Source organism: Equus caballus, chromosome 20, assembly GCF_041296265.1.
Source record: "Equus caballus isolate H_3958 breed thoroughbred chromosome 20, TB-T2T, whole genome shotgun sequence".
NCBI classification, from domain to species: Eukaryota; Metazoa; Chordata; class Mammalia; order Perissodactyla; family Equidae; genus Equus; species Equus caballus.
The window spans coordinates 57,171,306-57,192,824 of record NC_091703.1 but is presented as its reverse complement, the minus strand read 5'-3'; the positions used below and the strand labels follow the sequence as shown (position 1 = coordinate 57,192,824).

Sequence of the window (21,519 nt, the reverse complement as noted above, 5' to 3'; positions counted from 1 at the left end):
AGTTGAGGGCTGGCCCGGTGGTGCAGCAGTTAAGTGCGCATGTTCCACTTCCGTGGGTTCGGATCCCGGGTGCGGACATGGCACCGCTTGGCAAGCCATGCTGTGGTAGGCGTCCCACATATAAAGTAGAGGAAGATGGGCATGGATGTTAGCTTAGGGCCATTCTTCCTCAGTGAAAAGAGGAGGATTGGCAGCAGTTAGCTCAGGGCTCATCTTCCTCCAAAAAAAAAAAAAAAAGAATTAAATAGATGGAGTTGAACTACACATGGTTTATGCCGTTGAATGCCTTGATTTACTTTAAAGACAAAAGAGACAAAGTTATAAGCAATTGAAAAATCACTATAAGCAGATTTTTGGATATTGGATGGTAATAATCACATTTAATAGGTAGTGCTTATTTAACAGTTGTTTATACTTGATAATTATTCCCATAAATTTTGCGATGTGTTTGAATTTGCTGTGGAAACATATCTGCTTAATTGGGCGTTTTTGGTATTTTTTTAGATTAAAAGTTTTGTTATTTATGTGAATTCTATTTGACTTCTGTAATGAGAATTATCTGAGGTGGCAGATGGGTTTGGTTGCAACTCAGATACCAAGTCTAACCATATGGAATGCTTTGTTGAGAAGGATCTTAGGAAGGAGTGAGGGCTTGGCAAGAAAGAACCTCATGATTGTGGCAGGATGGAAGGAGGGGTGTGGTGTCGCTCCTGCAGCGAGCTTGCATGCCCTGGGTAGAAGATGAAAGACGTCTCTGGAGACTAGAAGGAAAATAGATAATATTTGTTATTTAAAGTAAACCAGCAATTACTTGTAATAGGTGATTTAATAAGATTTTTGTGGAGATATCTTCTAAAGACTTAGAAATATTGATCTGAAATGGGAACAGAGTTATAGCCTCCTTCAGATTTTGTATTAATGTAAATATTACCAAAAGTTATTAATCAAGTACATTAATTTGGATTGTCTAGTATATTTTTATTAGTGTTCTCTCATAGAATATGACTTTTGAAAGTGGAGACAATATTTGTTAATCCCAGTGAGCGATTCTTTATTAACTATTCAGTTATCCTAAAATGTTCCATAGAAAACTTAATTTTGTAATATTTATGTTTCTTGAAAGAACTATATGAAATGAAAATGAAGAGGAGTTTATATAATAAGACTAATTTATAGATGTCAGATGCGTAAAAAATGATCTATGAAGGTAAAAAGAAAGCGACTGTCACATAGTAGGTCCCCAAGAAATAAACGCAGAATGTTAACCATGTATCAGTTTCTGTCCCAGCTGTTTTTCGTATATGGTAGCTTTTAAAATTATCACAATCCTGTGAAACAGATGGCACTATTTCCGTTTTTATTAAGTTATTAAATTATCAAAGGAACTGAGGTCAAAAGATAACATGCTCAACAGCACATATGTTTTAAATACTGGAGGTGATTGCCCTGGATTCCCATGTACTTCTGTGTAACTATTTATTTCATTTCCTGTAAGCAAACTAGATCTCAAGAAATGGAACTACTGACCAGAACAGTTGTGATAGTCCACCCTTGAAAACTAATGATATTCATCAAAGATATGTGAAAATTCCTGATGAATTTAAGAAATGTCTAAATGAATAGTAGTAACATATATAACCGCCAACTAAGATCTTTGTCTCTTGTAAGAAATTAATGAGACAACACTAATTGCTTAACTTAGAATTAGCCATCTATAAAAACAGCATCAGCAACAATTCGTAAGGATTATAGATGATAAGAGAACGTTAAGATGCTTAGCATGAGTAAGAGCAAAATAAACAATGAACTGTTCTATAGTCTTAGTATAGCGTATTATCCTAAAAAGGATGAAGAGCCTGGGTTATGTGTGGGTAATAAGAATCATAAATAAGTATGATTTAGTGCAAGTGATTATAAGAGATGGTTCTCTAGGTTCTATTTAAATAGATCACTGATAAATCCATCATGTTTTTCTATTAATTCCATCTTAGGAAATTCTGTTCCTAATTCCTTCTAGGAACATCTATTTGTTATGTTCAGTTTACAGTGGAAAGGGTTCAAATAGTAAAAATACCATATATCTGTACTAGTTTCTGCTTGTTTGGTTTTGTATAGTTGAACTTGTCTTTAAAGCATATTAGAATCTTTTTACTGAAAACCACAACTGGTGAGAGATCTTAGGTAAATAAGCCTCACTCTTGCCCCTAACCTGAATTTTCATTCAAAAGAATAACAAGAAAGACTGGATTTGATGGACTTAGATCAAAAGGTTGTCACAAAAGCATCTGATGAGTAAGCAGCTTGATAGCGAGAGAGGATGAAGTAGAATGAACTGAGCACCAGTAGCCAAGGGACTCTAGGAGTGTCCCCTAAACACTAGTGGATGAATAAGTCGCCAAGAGGTAAGACAGACACGGAGGAGTAACGTTACTGTCCGTGGTACACGTTCTTCAGAGGCGGCTCTAACAAGCAGAGGGTGCAACTGAGAGTTCTGTGTGCTTTTTTAAGAGTATGCTCAGGCATCACAGTAAGACTGACTTTTTTCTTTCTGAGAGAAATAAAGCCCTGCCTTGTCTGACTTTATCAGTCTCTCCAAGTCGATATCTGCCCTAGAACATTGATGAAAGCCAAGTTCCAAAACAGTAGGCACAGCATCGCTCAGCGTGAAAACACATCTGCCTGAGCAGGCGTGGACATGAATGTGCGCCCACAGCCAGAAAGAACAAAGCGGGTGTTCTTGCACAAAGTGTGCAGCAGGGCCGGGCCAACCTAGGATGGCCACATGGGAAGATACTCAGAATGGCAAGACTGAAATGCTGCGGTTGGGGGGGTGTGTTTTGAAGAAAGATTGTTTCTGCCTACTAGTTTCTGCTTGTCCTATTCTTATTTTTAATTTATCCCCTTCATTCATTTCAATCTCCTTTTAAGGCCCCTGGCGTTCTTTTTATCAGCATTTTAAAAATATATTACCCAAGTAAGATGCAACATGTTTGAAGTAGGTTGTATTCAGGAGCATGCTTTTAAATATTTTCTAGTTAGGCAGCCAGGAATGTTTCACTTGTCTGAGTGTGTGGTTGGGTGGCAGTTATTTTTTTCATTGTTTGCATTTTGAATTAGAATTTAATGGGGCCACCACTTTCATTATATTAAGTGTGTAACGATGCTGCGATTGGGAAGGTCAGACTGCCAGGCGGTGGTCAGAGTCATGGTGTTTAATAGTATGACCTGGAGGCCCGTGATTCAGCCACGTGCTTGGATTCCGTCACACCTTACAAGCTCAACCGGATTGAACTGGTTTAATGCAGGGAGGAGGCCCTTTAGGGTTTGAAATGTTCCCATAGGAAGTTGGATTCCGCTGACTAGATGATTGTTTTCCCTCAGAAGCTGGAGTGCCCTCAGGCTGCAGAACCCAGAGCTATGGGTGTGTGTACGTGTGTGTGCACACACCCAGGTGTGGGCCTGCTTTGTGTGGCCACGGGCTGGGCACAGACACAGAGCCCTGAAGGTTATTCATCTTTTGGAAAGTTGTTGAGTATTTCAGTTTGTGTGGCAAAAACAGATTGCTTATTTACCTTACCCAGCAAACTCAAAACAGTTGAACTCTTGAGGGCCTAAATGGGTAACTTGTAACCATTCTCGTGTTTTTAAATCCGTGGAGAGCTCGCATGCACTGCCTGTAATGCGTCTGCGTCCAGGCGAGGTGTATGAGTGTCCACATCCCGTGACCGTTTTTAGTGTATCTGTGTATTTTTACGTGCAGTTTTAGGGATATGGTTTGGCGTGTAAAGACTCAGAGGAAGCATCTGCTTCTGTTACCTTCTTTCTGTGTTCCTGGCTCTCTTCCTCAGATTACTTTACAGAAATTCTCTAATACGTTCCAAGCCTTCCATTATCGTATGAAATAGATCCTCACAGACATGAAGTAAGGCATTGCCCCAATTCTCCTACTTCCGTTTTTGAGTCAGAAAACTGACAAAGTGACACAGCCACGATAGGAAGAAGGCTCACCTGTCGGTCCCCTCACGAAAGCTGGTAAATTCAGTAGCACTCTCTGCAGGAGGTGCTCCTTAGCACAGTCCTACTTTTTCTTGTATCTGTGATTGAAGAAAAAAAAAAAAAAGCAAGTAACCGGAAATGCAATACGTTAACATAATGAAACATTCAAATAGAATGAGAGAGTCTGTACTGAAATGTAATTTCTTTCCCCAGATTCCTAGTCCCTTTCCCCGAGACAACCACTGTTAAGTTTCTTTCATATTCTTCTAGAAGTTTTCTATGAGTATGCAAACACCTATTTTTCTTTTTAGGGGGAAGGTTCAGCTTTATTGAGATATAATGTACATAAGCACCTAATCTTGAACATGTATATAATTTTTTTCTACAACACAAATGAGAGAATAGTATATATATGTTATTTCACATTTTTCTCTTTTTCTCCTTAATTTATTTTGGACGTCTTTCCATATCAGCTCAAATAGGTTTACCTTATTCTCTTAAATACTGCATAGTATTCTACTGTATAGATGTAACATAATTTATTTAATAGCATCTTAATGATGGACATTATGTTTGTTGCTTTTAAAAAAAATGTATTGGACTTTGTATGTGTCTTTGTGCAGATATGTGACTATGACTGTAAGATAAGTTCCTAGAAGTAGAATTTCTAGGTGAAAGAGTAATGCATTTAAAATTTTAAGACATGTATCTAAATTGTCTGCCAAGAGGGTTGCATTGATACATACCCCCTCTGTACTGTTTCCCCTCCAGGATGCCTTTGAGAAAGAAACACTTCCTTCCTTTGTTAATTGCATTCTAGTAGCCCTAAACCCCATTCAGTTTTTTCTCTTCTTCTTTTTCTAATTTACCCCTTTATTCATAAACTTGTTTTTCTTTGGCTTTTAAAGTGTGTGCCAGAGCTGAAATTGCAGGCCTGTGTTTCCCTCTGTTTGGTGTCCAAGCTGTTAGTCTAAACATGTGTGTGTTAGAGTTTAGGGGAAAAAAATGACCAAATAAGTTGGCACAATTCAGAGTGATGTGATCATCTAAGAAGTTAGAATACCGTAGTGGGGGCTGTCTTGAGATCACATTGAGAGAGTGCCTATCACAATGCTGGAGATTTAGGAAGTATGTAGGAAATGTCAGTCTCCTCGGCTCCTCATTTGCTGCTCCCCATCCCCTAATCAGCACATGTGACTAGAAAGCCTGAGCGAAGATGGGCTTCGATTAAAGCCTCCCCTTATTTTGGAACCTGCATCCTCCTTCAGCATCTCCTCCCTTTCTCTTACATGAAGATTTCTCTTATATTGCGGGAACGGCCAGCACATCTTCACTCCATCTATTTTTCTTTGCTAGTCCATCTATTTTGTTACAACACTTCTTTTATTTTGACTCGTTTATAGATTCATATTCTTAGGTTTTTCAGTGGTACAACGTAGTTTAATATTTTATTTTCTACCAGAGTAAAAACTAAATTGCTTCATTCCCTGATTTTTGAGGGGAGGGTGGTATTTATCCCCTAGTCACTCAGGTTTACTTACAATTTACTCTCATAAGTTCACTAACATAGAGGTACTGAAGGAGTTACTTCTTTATCAAAATCAATACTGTTGCCTGTATTGATTGAAATCTGTGAGGTGGTTATGGGGTTGATCGTTCTTTGTGAAGGGAGAGTCGTAATTCACTAAGTATCTTTTAATTTCTGAGGCTGTTGGATTCCAGTCTTGAAGTGCTAAGAGAGCTTGCCGTAAATTATAGCGCTTCTCGTTCTTTGGTTTCTGCCTTGTCATTAGTAGAGAGTCACTTTGTGGAAAGAAATAGGAAGAATATTTTAATTCAACTCAGGTATCTAGTTTTGAGAAAAGGGAAAATTACCTTCTTAGCTTGTGGCCATCTTGGAGTTCTTGGCTTTGTTTCTTTCAACAGTATATGCCCAAATATGAGCAGAAAGACTGTCTACACCCTATTACGCAACTGTGGGTGGGTCTGTTGCATGTTCGTGTTTATTTGCTGGGGGAGAGGGGACGACCCTGTTACACATTCCCTGTACCTCCCCCCAGGGGAGGGGGCTCAGGTGAGATGCTTTTTGCACCAATCAGAACAGTCGGAATACGCTAAGCCTGAACATGATTTAATCCGAACACTCATCTTCAGGAATTTGTTATGGTAACTGCTCTGGCATCGTAGAAGTGAGGGCTATTTAGCGCATATTCTTGCTGTGCGATCTAGTGAAGAGCAGATGTAAGTGACATGTGTATGTGGCTTCATGCATCTGTGTGTGAGTTGGTGAGCTGTGTTCTGGAGTACAGAGGTGGTTCTAAGACTCATCTCCAGGTAGATGGAGTGGGTTTTTTTGTTTGTTTTTTTTTTTTACTCCCACAGAATCCTTTCCAGTTCCTTGCATGCTGCTGAGTATATACTAATTTTCCAGCAAAACCTGACCCTGCATGAGCCCAGCTATCTGCTTTGTCTGTGCACGTACCCAAGCCGTCAAGCGCACCAGCGAAAGTCCTAACTGCAGGGTAGATTGGTTTCACTATAACTTCATGATTACCGGCCTCAAAGGGTTCTGACCAGCAGCAGTCTTTTTCCATCTGTTAATTCACTCCTCCCCGCCTCCCCCCACCTGTCCTCTTCTTCCCTCACCATTAACTGATGATCTCAATTCCTGCTGTCAGAGAAAATTGAAGCCAGCAAGTGGAAAGTCTTTCCTTTTGCTGTCAAGGATACAAACCTACCTTCATTTGCATCCGTCCTTGCAGTCTTTGCTTCTGTTTAACAGAGGACTCCTCTCTCCACCAATCCCCACTCTGGTCTGGCTTCTGCCCCACAGCCACCACAGCGCTTTTCTAGGGTCGTGAGTGCCTTCTGTGTGGCTGAATCCCGTGGACCTTTTTTGGGCCCTATCTTTCCTACTTCTCAGTATTTGGCCCCATTGACCATTGTTTTCTTCTTGAAATACTTTTTTTCTTTAGCTTTGTGGCACTTCACGTCCCTGGTTTTTCCCATTTCTTGGGCTGCTCCTGCCTAGTTCCCTTTTCAGACTCAGCCTCTTTCACAAGGCCAGTAAATGTGCAATTTTTCGAGGTTGCCTGTTCGACGTTCTCCTTTCTCTCTCTGTTAACCCTCACCCATGCCTACACCCCTCATGACGATAGCCAGTGTTATAAAACTGAGTTCTGTGGGGGGGATTTGACCTTCTCAGTATCTCCTGGCCTGCCCACTTCTCCCCACTGCTGCTGCATTCTTTTGCAAGTCACCCTAGTCTCCTACCTGGATTCTGTGGGAGCACTTTCACCACTTTAAATTTCTTCTCCATGTGACTTCAGATCTGATCACTTAATCTCTTATAATCCTCCTTAATGCATTTTAAAGGTTTTCCTTCGTTCTTAGAAAAATGTTCAAAATCCTTTAAGAAGTTCGTAAGATTCTGCATCATCTTGGCCCCTGCAGTCCATCCGGCCTCCTCTCTCAGCATGTTCCCCTTGCTGCTGGCTCCTCGCCCATGTGCTGGTCTCCTTGTCCTCGAGCTCCTTGCAAGCACAGAGCATGTGTGTGCTTTTCCCCTCTCCCTGGCTTTCCTCTGCAGCCAGCTTGTCTCCGGTTTACTCTCGAGCTCCCTTTGGAGCTATGAGCTCCATAGACACAGTGCCTGTGTTCTTAGTGCCTCACTGCCCGGCACATGGTAGATGCTTTTTAAATATTGAGTGAACAAATGAACTTGCTGGTTTGTTGGCTTGGAAGAGTTATTTATAATTAGCATACCAAGTTATGCCTTCTCTGATTACATTTTATTACATTGCTTATGTGCCAGTGGATTTAATAGCCTGTGTACATTGCTCTTTGTACTCAGATTCACAAGTGCTTTCACACGAATCTTCTCTTGAGACTTGGGGCACATCAGCTGGGTTCTTTAAACCTTATGCCAGTGACACCCCAAAATACCCTTCCTCCATCTCCACAAGGATTTCTGGATGCTTCTTAGGGATAAATGGAATTCTAGATGATTCTTGAAATTCCTGATTTTTCTGTAATTCCTGATTTGCATTTTTTGTAGAAGGGAACTGAGATACAGGTTTCTGGATGTGTGTTTGAAATCAAACGGAGAGCAAGTTAGGAGTAAATCATAGGACACCTGAATCATGGCCCCATTACTTTTTCCCATCTCATTATAGCCTTTTCTCTCAAGTATGTAAAAATTGTCTTTTAAAAATTTTTAAGTTTTGGGGCCGGCCCCATGGCTGAGTGGTTAAGTTTGCGTGCTCTGCTGCAGCGGCCCAGGGTTCGGATCCTGGGCGTGGACATGGCACCGCTGGTCAGGCCACGTTGAGGTGGCATCCCACATCCCACAACTAGAAGTACCTGCTACTAAGATATACAACTGTGTACAGGGAGGGTTGGGGAGATAAAGCAGAAAAAAAAAAAAGATTGGCAACAGTTGTTAGCCCAGGTGCCAATCTTAAAAAAAAAAAATTAAGTTTTAAAAACTGTGGTAAAATATACATAACATAAAATTCATCATCTTAACCATTTTAGAGTGTCACTGATGTTAAATACATTCACCTTGTTTGCAACCATCACCACCATGCATCTCAAAAACTCTTTTCATCTTGGAAAACTGAAATTTGTGTCCCCATTAAACAATAACTCCCCATTCCCCCCTCCCCCAGCCCCTGGTGACCACCTTTCTACATTTTTTTAATCTGAGAAAAGTTGCTCAATGTCCTTTCAGATGATTAGATATCTCAAATCACAAACTTTAAGGTTTTTTTTTTCTTTTTTGGTGAGGAAGATTGGCCCTGAGCTAACATCTGTTGCCAGTCTTCTTCTTTTTGCTTGAGGAATATTGTCCCTGAGCTAACATCCATGGCAATCTTCCTCTATTTTGTATGTGGGATGCTGCCACAGCACAGCTTGATGAGCACTGTATAGCTCTGCTCTGGGGAAGTGAATCCCAGGATTCCAGAGTGGAGCACTCGAACCTAACCGCTACCTGACTGGGTTGGTCCCAAGTGTTTTTTTTTTTCTTTTTTTAAATTTTTTATTGAGTTAATGATAGGTTACAATCTTGTGAAATTTCAGTTTATATTATTGTCTGTCAGTTGTGTTGTAGGTGCAACCCTTCACCCTTTGTGCCCACCCCCCACCCCCCCCCTTTCCCCTGGTAGCCACTAATCTCTTCTCTTTGTCCACAGGTTTAAATTCCTCATATGAGTGGAGTCATACAGAGATTGTCCTTTTCTATCTGGCTTATTTCACTTAACGTAATTCCTTCAAGGTCCATCCATGTTGTTGCAAATGGGACAATTTTGTTCTTTTTTTACGGCTGAGTAGTATTCCATTGTATATATATATCACATCTTCTTTATCCATTCGTCTGTTGATGGGCACTTAGGTTGCTTCCATGTCTTGGCTATTGTAAATAATGCTGCAATGAACATTGGGGTGCATGGGACTCTTGGAATTGCTGACTTCAAGCTCTCTGGATAGATACCCAGTAGTGGAATAGCTGTATCATATGGTATTTCTATTTTTAATTTTTTGAGGCATCTCTGTACTGTTTTCCATAGTGGCTGCACCAGTTTGCATTCCCACCAGCAGTGTATGAGGGTTCCTTTTTCTCCACAACCTCTCCAACATTTGTTACTATTTGTTTTAGTTATTTTTATCATTCTAATGGGTGTAAGGTGATATCTTAGTGTAGTTTTGATTTGCATTTCCCTGATGATCGGTGATGATGAGCATCTTTTCATGTGCCTATTGGCCATCAGTATATCTTCTTTGGAGAAATGTCTGTTCATATCTCCTGCCCATTTTTTGATCGGGTTGTTTAATTTTTTGTTGTTGAGTTGTGTGAGTTCTTTATATATTATGGATATTAAGCCTTTGTCGGATGTATTACTTGCAAATATTTTTTCCCAGTTAGTGGGTTGTGTTTTTGTTTCAATCCTGTTTTCCCTTGCCTTGAAGATGAAGTCCCATTTGTTTATTCTGTCTATTGTTTCCCTTGTCTGAGAAGACATGGTGTCTGGAAAGATCCTTTTAATACTGATGTCAAAGAGTGTACTGCCTACATTTTCTTCTAGAAGCCTTATGATTTCAGGTCTTAGCTTTAGGTCTTTGATCCATTTTGAGTTTATTTTGGTGAATGGTGAAAAAGAATGGTCAATTTTCATTCTTTTACATGTGGCTTTCCAGTTTTCCCAGCACCATTTGTTGAAAAGACTTTCTTTTCTCCATTGTATGCCCTCAGCTCCTTTGTCGAAGATTAGCTGTCCATAGATGTGTGGTTTTCTTTCTGGGCTTTCAATTCTGTTCCATTGATCTGTGCACCTGTTTTTGGACCAGTACCATGCTCTTTTGATTACTGTAGCTTTGTAGTATGTTTTGAAGTCAGGGATTGTGATGCCTCCAGCTGTGTTCTTTTTTCTCAGGATTGCTTTAGCAATTCAGGGTCTTTTGTTGCCCCGTATGAATTTTAGGATTCTTTGTTCTATTTCTGTAAAGAATGTCATTGGGATTCTGATTGGGTTGGTGTTGAATCTGTAGATTGCTTTAGGTAGAATGGACATTTTAACTATGTTTATCCTTCCAGTCCATATGCGTGGAGTGTCTTTCCATCTCTTTTATGTCGTCATCCATTTCTTTCAGAAAAGCCTTGTAATTTTCATTGTATAGGTCTTTCACTTCCTTAGTTAAATTCACCCCGAGGTATTTTATTCTTTTTGTTGCTATTGTGAATGGTACTGTGTTCTTGAGTTCTTTTCTGTTGGTTCATTATTAGAGTATAGAAATGCTACTGATTTTATGTAAGTCGATTTTATACCCTGCAACTTTGCTGTAGTTGTTGATTACTTCTAAAAATTTTCCAATGGATTCTTTGGGGTTTTCTATAATATAAGATCATATCGTCTGCAAACAGCGAGAGTTTCACTTATTCTTCCCCATTTGGATTCCTTTTATTCCTTTTTCTTGCCTGATTGCTCTGGCCAGGACCTCCAGAACTATGTTAAATAAGAGTGGTGATAGAGGGCATCCTTGTCTCATTTCTGTTCTCAGGGGGATGGCGCTGAGTTTTTGCCCATTGAGAATGATGTTGGCTGTGGGTTTGTCATATATGGCCTTTATTATGTTGAGGTAGTTCCCTTCTATCCCCATTTTGTTCAGAGTTTTTATCATAAATAGCTGTTGGATCTTGTCAAATGCTTTCTCTGCATCTATTGAGATGATCATGTGGTTTTTATTCCTCAGTTTGTTGATGTGGTGTATCACATTGATTGATTTGTGGATGTTCAACCATCCCTGTGTCCCTGGTATGAATCCCACTTGATCATGATGTATGATCCTTTTGATGAATTGCTGTATTCGGGTTGCCAAAATTTTGTTGAGAATTTTTGCATCTATGTTTGGTCCCAAGGGGTTTTTGATTTTGATTAAAGAAAAATATCTGGGGCTGGCCTGGTTGCCTAGTGGTTAAGTTCATGTGCTCCACTTAGGTGGCCCAGGTTTGTGAACTTGGATTCCATGTGCGGACTTATGCACTGCTCATCAAACCATGCTGTGGTGGTGTCCCAGATACAAAGTAGAGGAAGAAAGGCACAGATGTTAGCTCAGGGACCATCTTCCTCACCAAAAAAAAAAAAAAAAAAAAAAAAAAATCTGTTACCAAATGCTGTCTTTTCCAGACTTCATCATTTTACAGGGTATTCCCGAGTTCAGCCAACATGTAATGTCCACCCGCCCTCCCATCCCCAATCCTAAACGTGTTCTTTTCCTCTAGATTTAAACAATAAAAATCAATACTTGAAAAGAGTGGAAAGCTTCACCGTCTCCTCCTGAAGGTGTCAGGCAGTGGGCATGCTTGTGTTTGTATGTGCTTTGCGTTGTCTTGTACATAATTATCTGCTAGTACTTTGGATTTTCTTGTCAATACAAAATGTTGGTAATTTTGAAAGAAAATGAAAGATTTATTAGAGACAAGAGGAATTCTAAGATGGTTTAGTTCCCAAACATGCCTGATCAGAATTCCTGGGCGGAGGGACCCTTGTTAAAATGCAGATGACCAGGCCTTTGTCTATATTCTGGTCAGTCTGGATCAGGGCACTAAAACCACTCCCGGGGTGGGAAACAATGGTATAATAAATAGTGAGGAGTACTGTTTTGGTAACAACCTGAAACTGCATCTTATTTCTTATAATTTATTTTTCTGAGTATGCCAGTACACACATGCACTCCTGCCCACACTTTCTTGTGTTTCTTTATGGGTATTACCGTCATCATCATCATTTTCCTCAGTAGTAGAAGCATGAATTCTTCTGTATTTTCTTTATTTTGGTTTTTCAGCTTCTTATGAGATGTTACTGTTTGGTCAGTTCTCGGGTTGTAATGGCAGCATAGTGTAACAGACTGCTCAGGCTTTGGATCGGGAGCGACCTGGGTTCAAATCCTGACTGCCTCTTGTCAGATTGGGCTCTTGTTCAAGTTATGAAACTTCCTTAAGCTTCGGTTTTTTCAGCTTTAAATTCAGGGTGATAACACAACCTGCTGCTTAGGGTCGTTGAGAGGATTCAGGGAGATAATACCTTTACAGCCCTCAGTGTGTTGCCTGCCGCTTAGTACGTATCAATACATGTTAATGCCTGTTGTTTTGTTATGATGATTATTTTATAAGGCATGCCAACTGGCAACTTTACTAAACGTAGAGGGCACATGAGAGCATAAGAAGGGAAGATTCAGAACCTAGAAGCAGTAATTTATGTTTTTTGAAACTTTATAATGTATCCCTTACTTGTTTTCACCCCATACCTATTTTCCAGATTGTTTTCAGCAGAGAAAAGCCTTTAGGAAACCTCAAAAAGATCCACATTTGTTTAGATTATGGAGGAGCTATGACATTGTATGCTGTTCCATGTGGATTTTGACAAGGATTTGAAATCCTGATTGGAAGCCAGAGATGGTGGCTTTGTCTGTAGAAATTAGTGATAAAAAAAGAAAAGGAACAAACGTAGGATGGAAAATGTCTCCAGAAGTAATGAATCAATGATACCTTCCAATCCCCAAAGCTGATTCATTCCTTTGTTATTCATTCATTCCTCAAACCTTCATGTCCTGGGCATTATACTAGATATTGAAGATATAAATAAACGTGGATAAAACACAGGCTCTGCCCTCAGGGGGCCCACGGTCTAATGTGAGAGACGGATAAATGCATAGTTATATCAAATTGCGGTGAATACAGAAATAAAGGTAGAGAGAGCATTTGGGACCAGAGAAAAGCATTTCCTGGAGGAGATGATGGTGGAACCAAGTCTTCTAGGAAGAATTTGAGTTAACCAGGTCATGTCAAATGTGGGGGTGAGGGATGCTGTGGACATTTCTTGAGCAAAGGAAAGAGGCAAGGAAAACCCCATGTGATAATGTTTTGTATTGAGAAGTGGACTCTGCTCCTCTCCTGCCATCATGACTCATAAAAGGGAAATTTCTCAAATATAGTCATGATAAGGGTTCAGATCCCCAGTAGCCAAAACTTATGTCTGTATCCACTCAATAAATAATTACTAAGTGGCAATTGAGAACCAGTATAATTGAGCAAACTCTATGAATTTAAATCAGTGTTTTCAGACTTTGAAAAAAAATTCCTGATTTGGGCTCTGACTATTGGTATTTCTTATATCTGTCCTTTCAGCTATTGTCACATATTTGGTTCAGGATCTAGCATTCTTGTGTCTGCACAGCATACTCTTCTCTTAGCTAATTTCACAGTGCTCCTCTAGTATGTCCCAACGGCCATTGCTAAGTACTTTCTGTCCACGTATTTTGGCTTTGTCGTGTGTTCCTTCTAGTTGAGCTTGTTGGTGTGTGGCGAGATATAACGTGGAAGCCTTAGGTAGTCTCTTGTGCTAATCTTCAGCCCTTTATAACACTGTATATGTCAGATTTTCTCTCAAAATCCTATCTAATTCTCTTGTGAGCCTATATATTAATAAAATGTTGGAGGACTGGAAAGTTACTTTGGGGTGTTTGTACTGAAAAAAATCTCTCGTACAATTTTAATGTTCCACTAGTTTGGCTATCCATTGGTGTGGGCGGCATTGGTATATTTATATTATGTATACATGTATATATCCACATACATACCTATGTATGCATAAATGCCCATTCATATATACATATATATCTATATACAGGTGGATATATGTCTATTTTGTCTAGGGAGAATGCTCTTTTAAGATGAGTGTCATATGAAAGATAAATATTACTTTTATCCAAAATTATTTTGTCTTATGGCAATAGCCATTTTGTTTGATACCTTTTTGTCCTACAGTTTTGGGACAAATTGAGGGCACTGAGCATGCATATAAGTGGTGTAAGTGGTTTACGCTTTTTGGCCTCACTTTCAATTTCATCTTTTGGTCTTATCTTGATTTCATACTTCCAATTTAAAATTTGTTATCTCCTTGTGTTGTTATTTCTTCATAAGCTGTTTTTAATCATTTATGGAAAAAAGTGGGATATAAATATGTATTTTAAAAATTACTATTCATGATGACTAAGTCATTCAGAAAAGATTGCATTATAATAGAATAATAACACAAGTAACAGAATGGCCTCTTTTCCATAAAAAGACTACTATGTACTATTTTAGGTGGTATAGGATTATATGATTTTTAAGGGTTTCCAGAACCTAGGAAAATTAGAGTAGTTAGTGCTCAACTATCTCAACTATGGTACAGGAATGTGGTTGCCGCCTCTCCGCGCTTACAGTATAGTAGAGACTTTGGTTAGGCAAACCTAAGATGGGAATGAAATTTCCTGTTAATGTTCCACAAAAAAGAGATGTTACAGTGAAATGAGACATTTGGAATGAAAATGAAAATCTTCTGTATGTGGAAAATAGCTGAAGTTTTTAAAGGTTATATTATCCCATGAGACTAGGAGGAAAGCAGGAGGGTAGACAGCGTGTGCCTCTTTGAGGAGAATGAAAGACTGAAAGTGACCACGGGATGAGGAGATGAGCTAGAAGAGGGAGGGAATTCAGAACACTTGCAGGCTGTTCCTTTTTTGTAGTGGTTTAAAATTTTTTTTTCTTTTTCACTTTTTGCTTAATGAATCTCTTTGTCTACTGCAGTCTTTTAATGGAGGAAAACCATTGCAGTTTTTGTTCCATTAAAGTGTTAAATTCGTGATAAAAGTGGTGAGTTATCCAACCTCAGTGTATTATGCAGCTGCTTTTGTGCTGAAAGGACTATGTCATTCTGAAGGAAGTTCTGTATTTTATTCTCTTAGTCAAAAACTTGATTCTTCAATGACTTTATTCATTCTCTCTGGATTACTCATGTTTACTTTCTTTGCTAATGGCAGGGTTTGCTAACAACATGCCCTTTCTTGTTGGGAGATTTGGCAAACTCAGAAAGCCTGGTTTTTGTTTCTTCAAAATGTGTGGACTTCATCGAAACAAAAACTATTTTTTGAACTGTAGATATTTGTTTTTGTCTAGACGGTTATACACACCTGTTTAGTAATCTTGAAGTTGGCAGATTCTCCAAAATGTGAATGAAAAATGTTATTTTTAGAGGTATGTTGTCAGTGGGTTTATTGTTCCTATGATAAAAGAAGGATCGCTTTTCAGTGATCATGTTGGTGGCATGTGAAAAACAGTAAAGGATTTCCTGGGAAACGTTGGTAGGTAATCGTAGCTGCGTTTCAAGGTTATGGACACTTCAAAGTGCTATAAAACTATAGGTTGATTTCTTTGCAAGTCTGCTTTCTCATCAGATAAAAATAAGAGTACCAATTGCTGTTTACCTTCCTAAATGATGTGTTTACCTTCCTAAATGATGTATTTTGAAAGAGTCACTCATGTAAACAGCCTTCCAAATGGTACTCAAAGTAATTTGCATTTCATTCCTCCTGCACTTACTTCTGAGCCTTTCACTCTTTCTACTGATCCCCAAATGATTATTTTGGGCAAACCAGAATGCCTGTGGAGGTTGTAGAGAGCGTCTCCTTAGAAGTTGATAAACAGGTTCTTAGTGATTTTGAGGGTGGGTGCCACTCTTTTTGAAGGCTTTACTGTTTCACATTTGCTTCTGCATTGTTTTATTGCTTTGTTTTTGAGATATAAGTTTCCTGACAGGCTTCTGGCCTTGAGTTAAGATTCCAACTACCAATTTGCCACATTCTATATAAGGAGTATTTGAGAGTCTTTTCTTGTCTTATGTAGATAGAGCTAGCGTCAAGTATCCCTGAGGTTTAGAGTATCATGTCAATCTCACTAATTAGAAAGAGGTGAAGTCTGGTCTAGAGAGTGTGTGTGTGTTTACATGCATGCTTCTGAAGATATAAACTAATGCTTATTTTAGTTATTCATTTATGATCCCAATTACTAACTAACCAACCGACTTACCAACTTATCTGTAGATAGTTATGGAATATCTACTAAGTACATGCCACTCTATCTCAGCAGAAGGGTAAAATATGAAAATTTGTTAATACATGGTTCTTGCTGTCTTGGAGTTGACCCGTTGGGAGAGATGAGATGTGCATGCATATTAAACAGTGAATTAATAGGGCAAGGAAGTAGGATTATTCTAAATGCCAAATTGATTGGCACAGGCCCAGGAGTATAAGGAGTTCAGGAAACAGAGAGAGAAAAATGAAAGCTGGAAAGATTAGTGAGGGCTCCACAGAGGAGTCGGGGCTTGATCTCTGCTCTCGAGGATGAGTAGTGAGAAGACAATAGTGACAGGAAGGTGCATCCTGGGTGGAGGATGCCGTAAGCGTGGCATGGGACTAAGCGTAAGCTTTTTGTGTTTGGGGAGAAACATTGAGAGGCTGCTAGTTGGATTGGAAGGATGCTGTTGGAGTAGTGGAGCTTGACGAGGTTGAATGGGACGGATATTCATATATATTCTGATTATGAGGAATTTGTAGACTTTGTTGAAAGTTATATATATTCAAATTTTTATGTTTTCTTGCTGTACTTGGTTTTGACACACAAAAGTTTCTGAGAGGAGTAAGCAATATTAAAATCTTTGATGAAAATCTATATTTCAACACAGGCTTAGTATTAATATTTGCAGAAATTGTTATGTAAATAGACACACATGTAAATATGATGTGAATTGACATGTGAGAAAACTAACAGCGTAAATTTTTTCCCAGGCCGGACCTGATCGACATGAATACTGTTGCTGTTCAAAGCAACCTTGCAAATTTAGAGCACGCTTTTTATGTAGCCGAAAAAATCGGTGTTATAAGACTTCTGGATCCTGAAGGTGAGTTGTTGTCTTGACTAGATGTAGACTGGCATGAGTGTCTGATCGGAGGTAATCTCTCAACATTTTGAAATAACTTATGCTGCTGCTTTTAGATGTCGATGTCTCCTCACCTGATGAAAAATCAGTAATAACGTATGTGTCATCTCTCTATGATGCATTTCCCAAAGTCCCGGAAGGTGGCGAAGGCATCAGTGCCAACGTGAGTACTGATTTTTCCACACAGCTGCTGATGGGTAATGACCTGTTGGCTGAGTTCTTTGATAGAAATTTTTACAGTATTTAAATATCGAGTATTTTTTAAAGAATTTGAGTTAATGTGCTATTTGGTAAACCAAGACTATATGCATTTTCATGGCACCATACCACCATTAAAATTAAAGTATAACTTAAAAAAAATTTTGTTTTGTGTTGTTCATAAAGTAGGCTGTTCAGAGTTACGTATCATTTTGTAAGTAAAAGCTGTAAACCACTGAATTTTGGAGATTTTCATTTTTAACTCACTGCTGTTGTACAACTGCTCTATTTGATATCCTCCTATATGTATAGGATATCTCACTGTGGAAATCACTTTCAGGTTTATTAACTCGTATAATCCCATGAGATAAGTTGGCTAGGTATTGTTTTTCTGATTTAAAAGCGATCCCCTGAGGACGGCTGTTTGATTTTGCGAGATTAGCAGAGCTGATTCGTAAGCAGAGCGAGGTCTCTGACACACCACTTGGAGCTTTTGTTAGCCTGCTGTTTCCCAGAGGTTTGTGTAATCAGTTCAGTCGTGCATGTTGTAGTGGGCATGCTAACAAGTTCTTGTGCGTTTCTGGAAGAGAACAGGAGCCCTGCACGTGTGGTGCATTTGGAGCTGATCCGCCTCACTGTCGGCTTCGCCTCTCCTCCTTGCACATACGTTTTTTTCTGTTTTACTCGAAGATTTAGGAGCTCATCCTGGGGAGCTGGCTTTTCTGGTCTCTTGCTTCACCTCTGTGTGCCGTTGGTTCTAGACCTATTTCCATTTCCTTCCTCTTGTTCTTTCTCTTAGAAGTTTATCCTCTTTGATCCCTGAGGAACCGGCCCCCGTGCTCCTCTCTCCTCTTGTGTCTGCCATGCTTCAGTGGTGAGCGTTGCTGCAGCACATTTCTTCTGGCCATGCTTACTTTATCTTCTTGCTTCCTCCACCCTAACTCTGACTCTTACTCTTCGCACAAGAACTAGGATCATGGCTTTGTAGGGTTTTCCATCTCCATTATTTTTCTCTTCCCATCAGCTCTGCACACTGTCATCAAATTAATCTTCCTAAAACCTGATGTCTTTAGCTTCAAGACTTTCAGTGACAACATATAGTTTGCAAGGTTAAATCTAATCTGATAACCTGACGTTCAAAATTCTGCATAATATTAGTTCTGCTCACCTATATTTTTAGCTACAATGTCCCAGCACAAACTGCTGGGAGCCAGGGCATTTCCGTTTCAGAGTCCATTCCCCCCCACTCCTCCATTAGTAATTATCTACTGGTCATTAGACACTGCACAGAGACTGCTTCTCCTAAGAAGCCTTTACTGACTGTTTTGAGGCCAAGTTATGCTTACCTGATCCGTATCTCAACCCTTAGCGCATGCTCCCTATTTCAGTTATTTCAACACTGAATTAAATACTGGTTTTCATTTTGCTTAACTGTTTATATTATGACTCTCTTGCCTCCCCATCTAGACAGTAGCTCTTTGATAAAAGGTATCATGTCTTAAAGTATTTTAAGTTATACAACACTTAGCACAGTGCCTTCAATATAATAAGCACTCGTCAAATAGTTAATTGAACATAGCAGTTCTTGTAGTTTCTAGTTTGCCCCATTTTTGAAAAGTTTGCTTAATGAGTGCTTGAATAATCCCATTGTGTACGTTTCCTGTAGTTTTCATTCCTGTCTAGTTTCTACATATTGTAGAGCTCTTCAGGTTTCAGGTATTCAGTGGACATAGATCTAAAAAGGTTGGCAGCGATGGCAACTAACCTGGCTAATGGCAAGTTTATTACTCCCCCTTCTTAAGTGCCTGGAAAACACCCCAAACAGATCACATTGTTTTTTCCTGCTGCGTTTGGTGCAGCCACAGAAGGCTTCTGAACACACTGCTCCAGCAGCCACTGTCTCTGGATCAGAATTGGCTCTCGTTAGGCTGGTCTTAGTGGTCAAATGTTGATAGCATGTTTTTAAAGCTGTTTATGTGGGAAGGATTGGGACTGGGTGGAAAGTAGGAAAACATTTAGCTCGTGCTCTCCATCATTAAAGACATGTAAATTCACAAAATGACTTCTGACTAAGTGATGTCAGATACGAATGTTGTTATCTGCAGACATGGACCTTTTCTGTCATTTTATTCTTCCAGGATGTTGAAGTCAAATGGATTGAATACCAGAATATGGTGAACTACCTCATCCAGTGGATCAGACACCATGTGACCACAATGTCAGAGAGAACATTTCCGAATAATCCTGTAGAACTAAAGGTCTGTGTCACTGCAGAAGCTAAGTAGGATTGAACTGATTAGTAAACTTTTAATTAATGTATAATAACTTTAGAAGTTCAGGAAAAATTGCCCTTGGCAAGCGACTAATAAATAGGCAATTTTTTAATTCACTCATCTCCTGTTACATGGAGAAAATGGAGGTAAACATTAATAATGAAAACATAATAGCAACAGCATCTTAAAGACATTTATAGTCCTGTAGCTTTGAATTGTTGCGAGTTTTAAGGTATAAATTGAGAGAGATTCTGGAACTGACGTTGCTAAATTGCTTTCGGTGCCTGGGAAACCCTTTGAGCCCCAGAGATGGCTGTGGCAGGAGGGGCTCTGGGAAGCTTGCACAAGTGTGACAGTGGTTGGGTATTTGCCTGTGGTCACATTCTGTTAAAAGCTACTTCAGAGGCTTCTTTTGTATAGTAACGGGTACATACCATATTTCACCATGAATTCAAAAATACATACTTGACTTCCAGTATAAATGAATTCATGATTTAGTAAAACAGTAGCTACTACCTAAAAACAGGTCCACCTCTTTGAGGCAAAACATTATAGAAATATAAAAGACATTATAGCTATAGGAACTTATTGAAGAAAAGTTGTCTCATTTTGTATATCTGGATTTGTAATAGCAAAGTAGTCTGCTTTATTTCAAGAAATTGATAATGTGAATATTAACAACATAGTCTAATTCTTTGAATTGTAGGCTTTATTTTCATGATCAAACTGGGATCACAAAAACTGTAATAACCCAGGGTGGGCCCTGTTGAAGCTATTCATTGTGTTTATGCGTCTGCACAGAACGTCTGTGGAACAGCTCATATTCACATTGCCATGGGGAGTTTGTCCCTGGCATGAAGTTGCTTGGCATGTGTTGTTATGATGCTTTTTAAGTGCTCTTAAAGTCGTTTGTGTGATGTCTCCATATGTGGATGTAAACCTTTCCAGGGCAAGAGAGGTTTTCCTTTCTGTCACCACATCTAGCATGAACTGTGTTTAGCACATAATGCATTTCTGTGCTTATTTTACTGATGGATGTCTTGAAACAATTGCATTTTGAGTTCAAAACAATTTTCAGATTTCAACTTATTTGCAAATGGATTCCTATTGTTCGGACAATTGGGTAAATTTGTATTGGCTTCTGATTTATGTACATTATTGAAGTTTTAGAAGAAGTTTGAGTGACTGCACAGATTACTTGCCGGTGCCTAGGACAGGACCTAATATGGGAAAGGGAGTATATCATGGGGAAATGTCAGTAATTTCATTAGCCAGCAAGACTTCAGAAATGTGTCTGCCTGGAGATTTATGGGACTTTTTAAAAAACAGCATGAATTGAGATGAAATAATTAGTAAACACTTACTAGATGTGGAGATGTTTCAGCTACATAATTTTTATGAATCTCCTTTTGAGTAAATATAACAAATTATATTTAAGAGATTCTCAAATTTATATCTGCAAACTAGATAATTTAATTTTATGGTGGAAACTTCTATAATAACAGCAGCAAGCAAGAGTATCTATCTTTGTTTATTAATCTGTTTAACTTGGCCTATGGGGCATTGAAATCAAATTTTAGCCCTATCTATCTGATAAGAATTCTGTTTTCAAGGATAGATCCATGATGTAGAAGAGAACAGGTTTTTTTTTTTCCTCTATGGGAATTATATCAGATTATTTTTCCCAAAACTTAAAGCTAAAGTGCACCATTTGGAAAAGTGCCTCTTTTAAAGGA

At 39.0% G+C, this 21,519-nt stretch overlaps 1 protein-coding gene and 1 long non-coding RNA gene across 42 annotated transcripts in view; one reads left to right on the top strand and one right to left on the bottom strand.

Annotated features, from left to right (window-relative positions):
- DST (dystonin) overlaps positions 1-21,519 on the top strand; it is a 440,189-nt gene that overhangs the window by 251,740 nt on the left and 166,930 nt on the right. For all 40 annotated transcript variants that reach the window (XR_011430068.1, XR_011430067.1, XR_011430066.1 and 37 more), the window contains 3 exons: positions 17,161-17,273; positions 17,369-17,475; positions 19,649-19,768. Coding sequence is in view for 37 of the 40 variants with exons in the window: in XM_023624291.2 (XP_023480059.1) it covers positions 17,161-17,273; positions 17,369-17,475; positions 19,649-19,768 (340 nt within the window). In the remaining 3 variants the exon portion in view is untranslated. The remainder of the gene's footprint in view (positions 1-17,160; positions 17,274-17,368; positions 17,476-19,648; positions 19,769-21,519) is intronic.
- LOC111769215 (uncharacterized) overlaps positions 361-21,519 on the bottom strand; it is a 32,055-nt gene continuing 10,896 nt past the window's right edge. Inside the window, exons 1-3 of one of the 2 annotated variants that reach the window (XR_011430081.1) lie at positions 5,872-5,921; positions 4,009-4,094; positions 361-761 (exon numbers count right to left, since the gene is read on the bottom strand). This is a non-coding gene — a long non-coding RNA (uncharacterized lncRNA). Of the gene's footprint in view, positions 762-4,008; positions 4,095-5,871; positions 5,922-21,519 lie in introns of those variants that run through there. The other variant, XR_002802044.2, reaches the window with a different exon arrangement.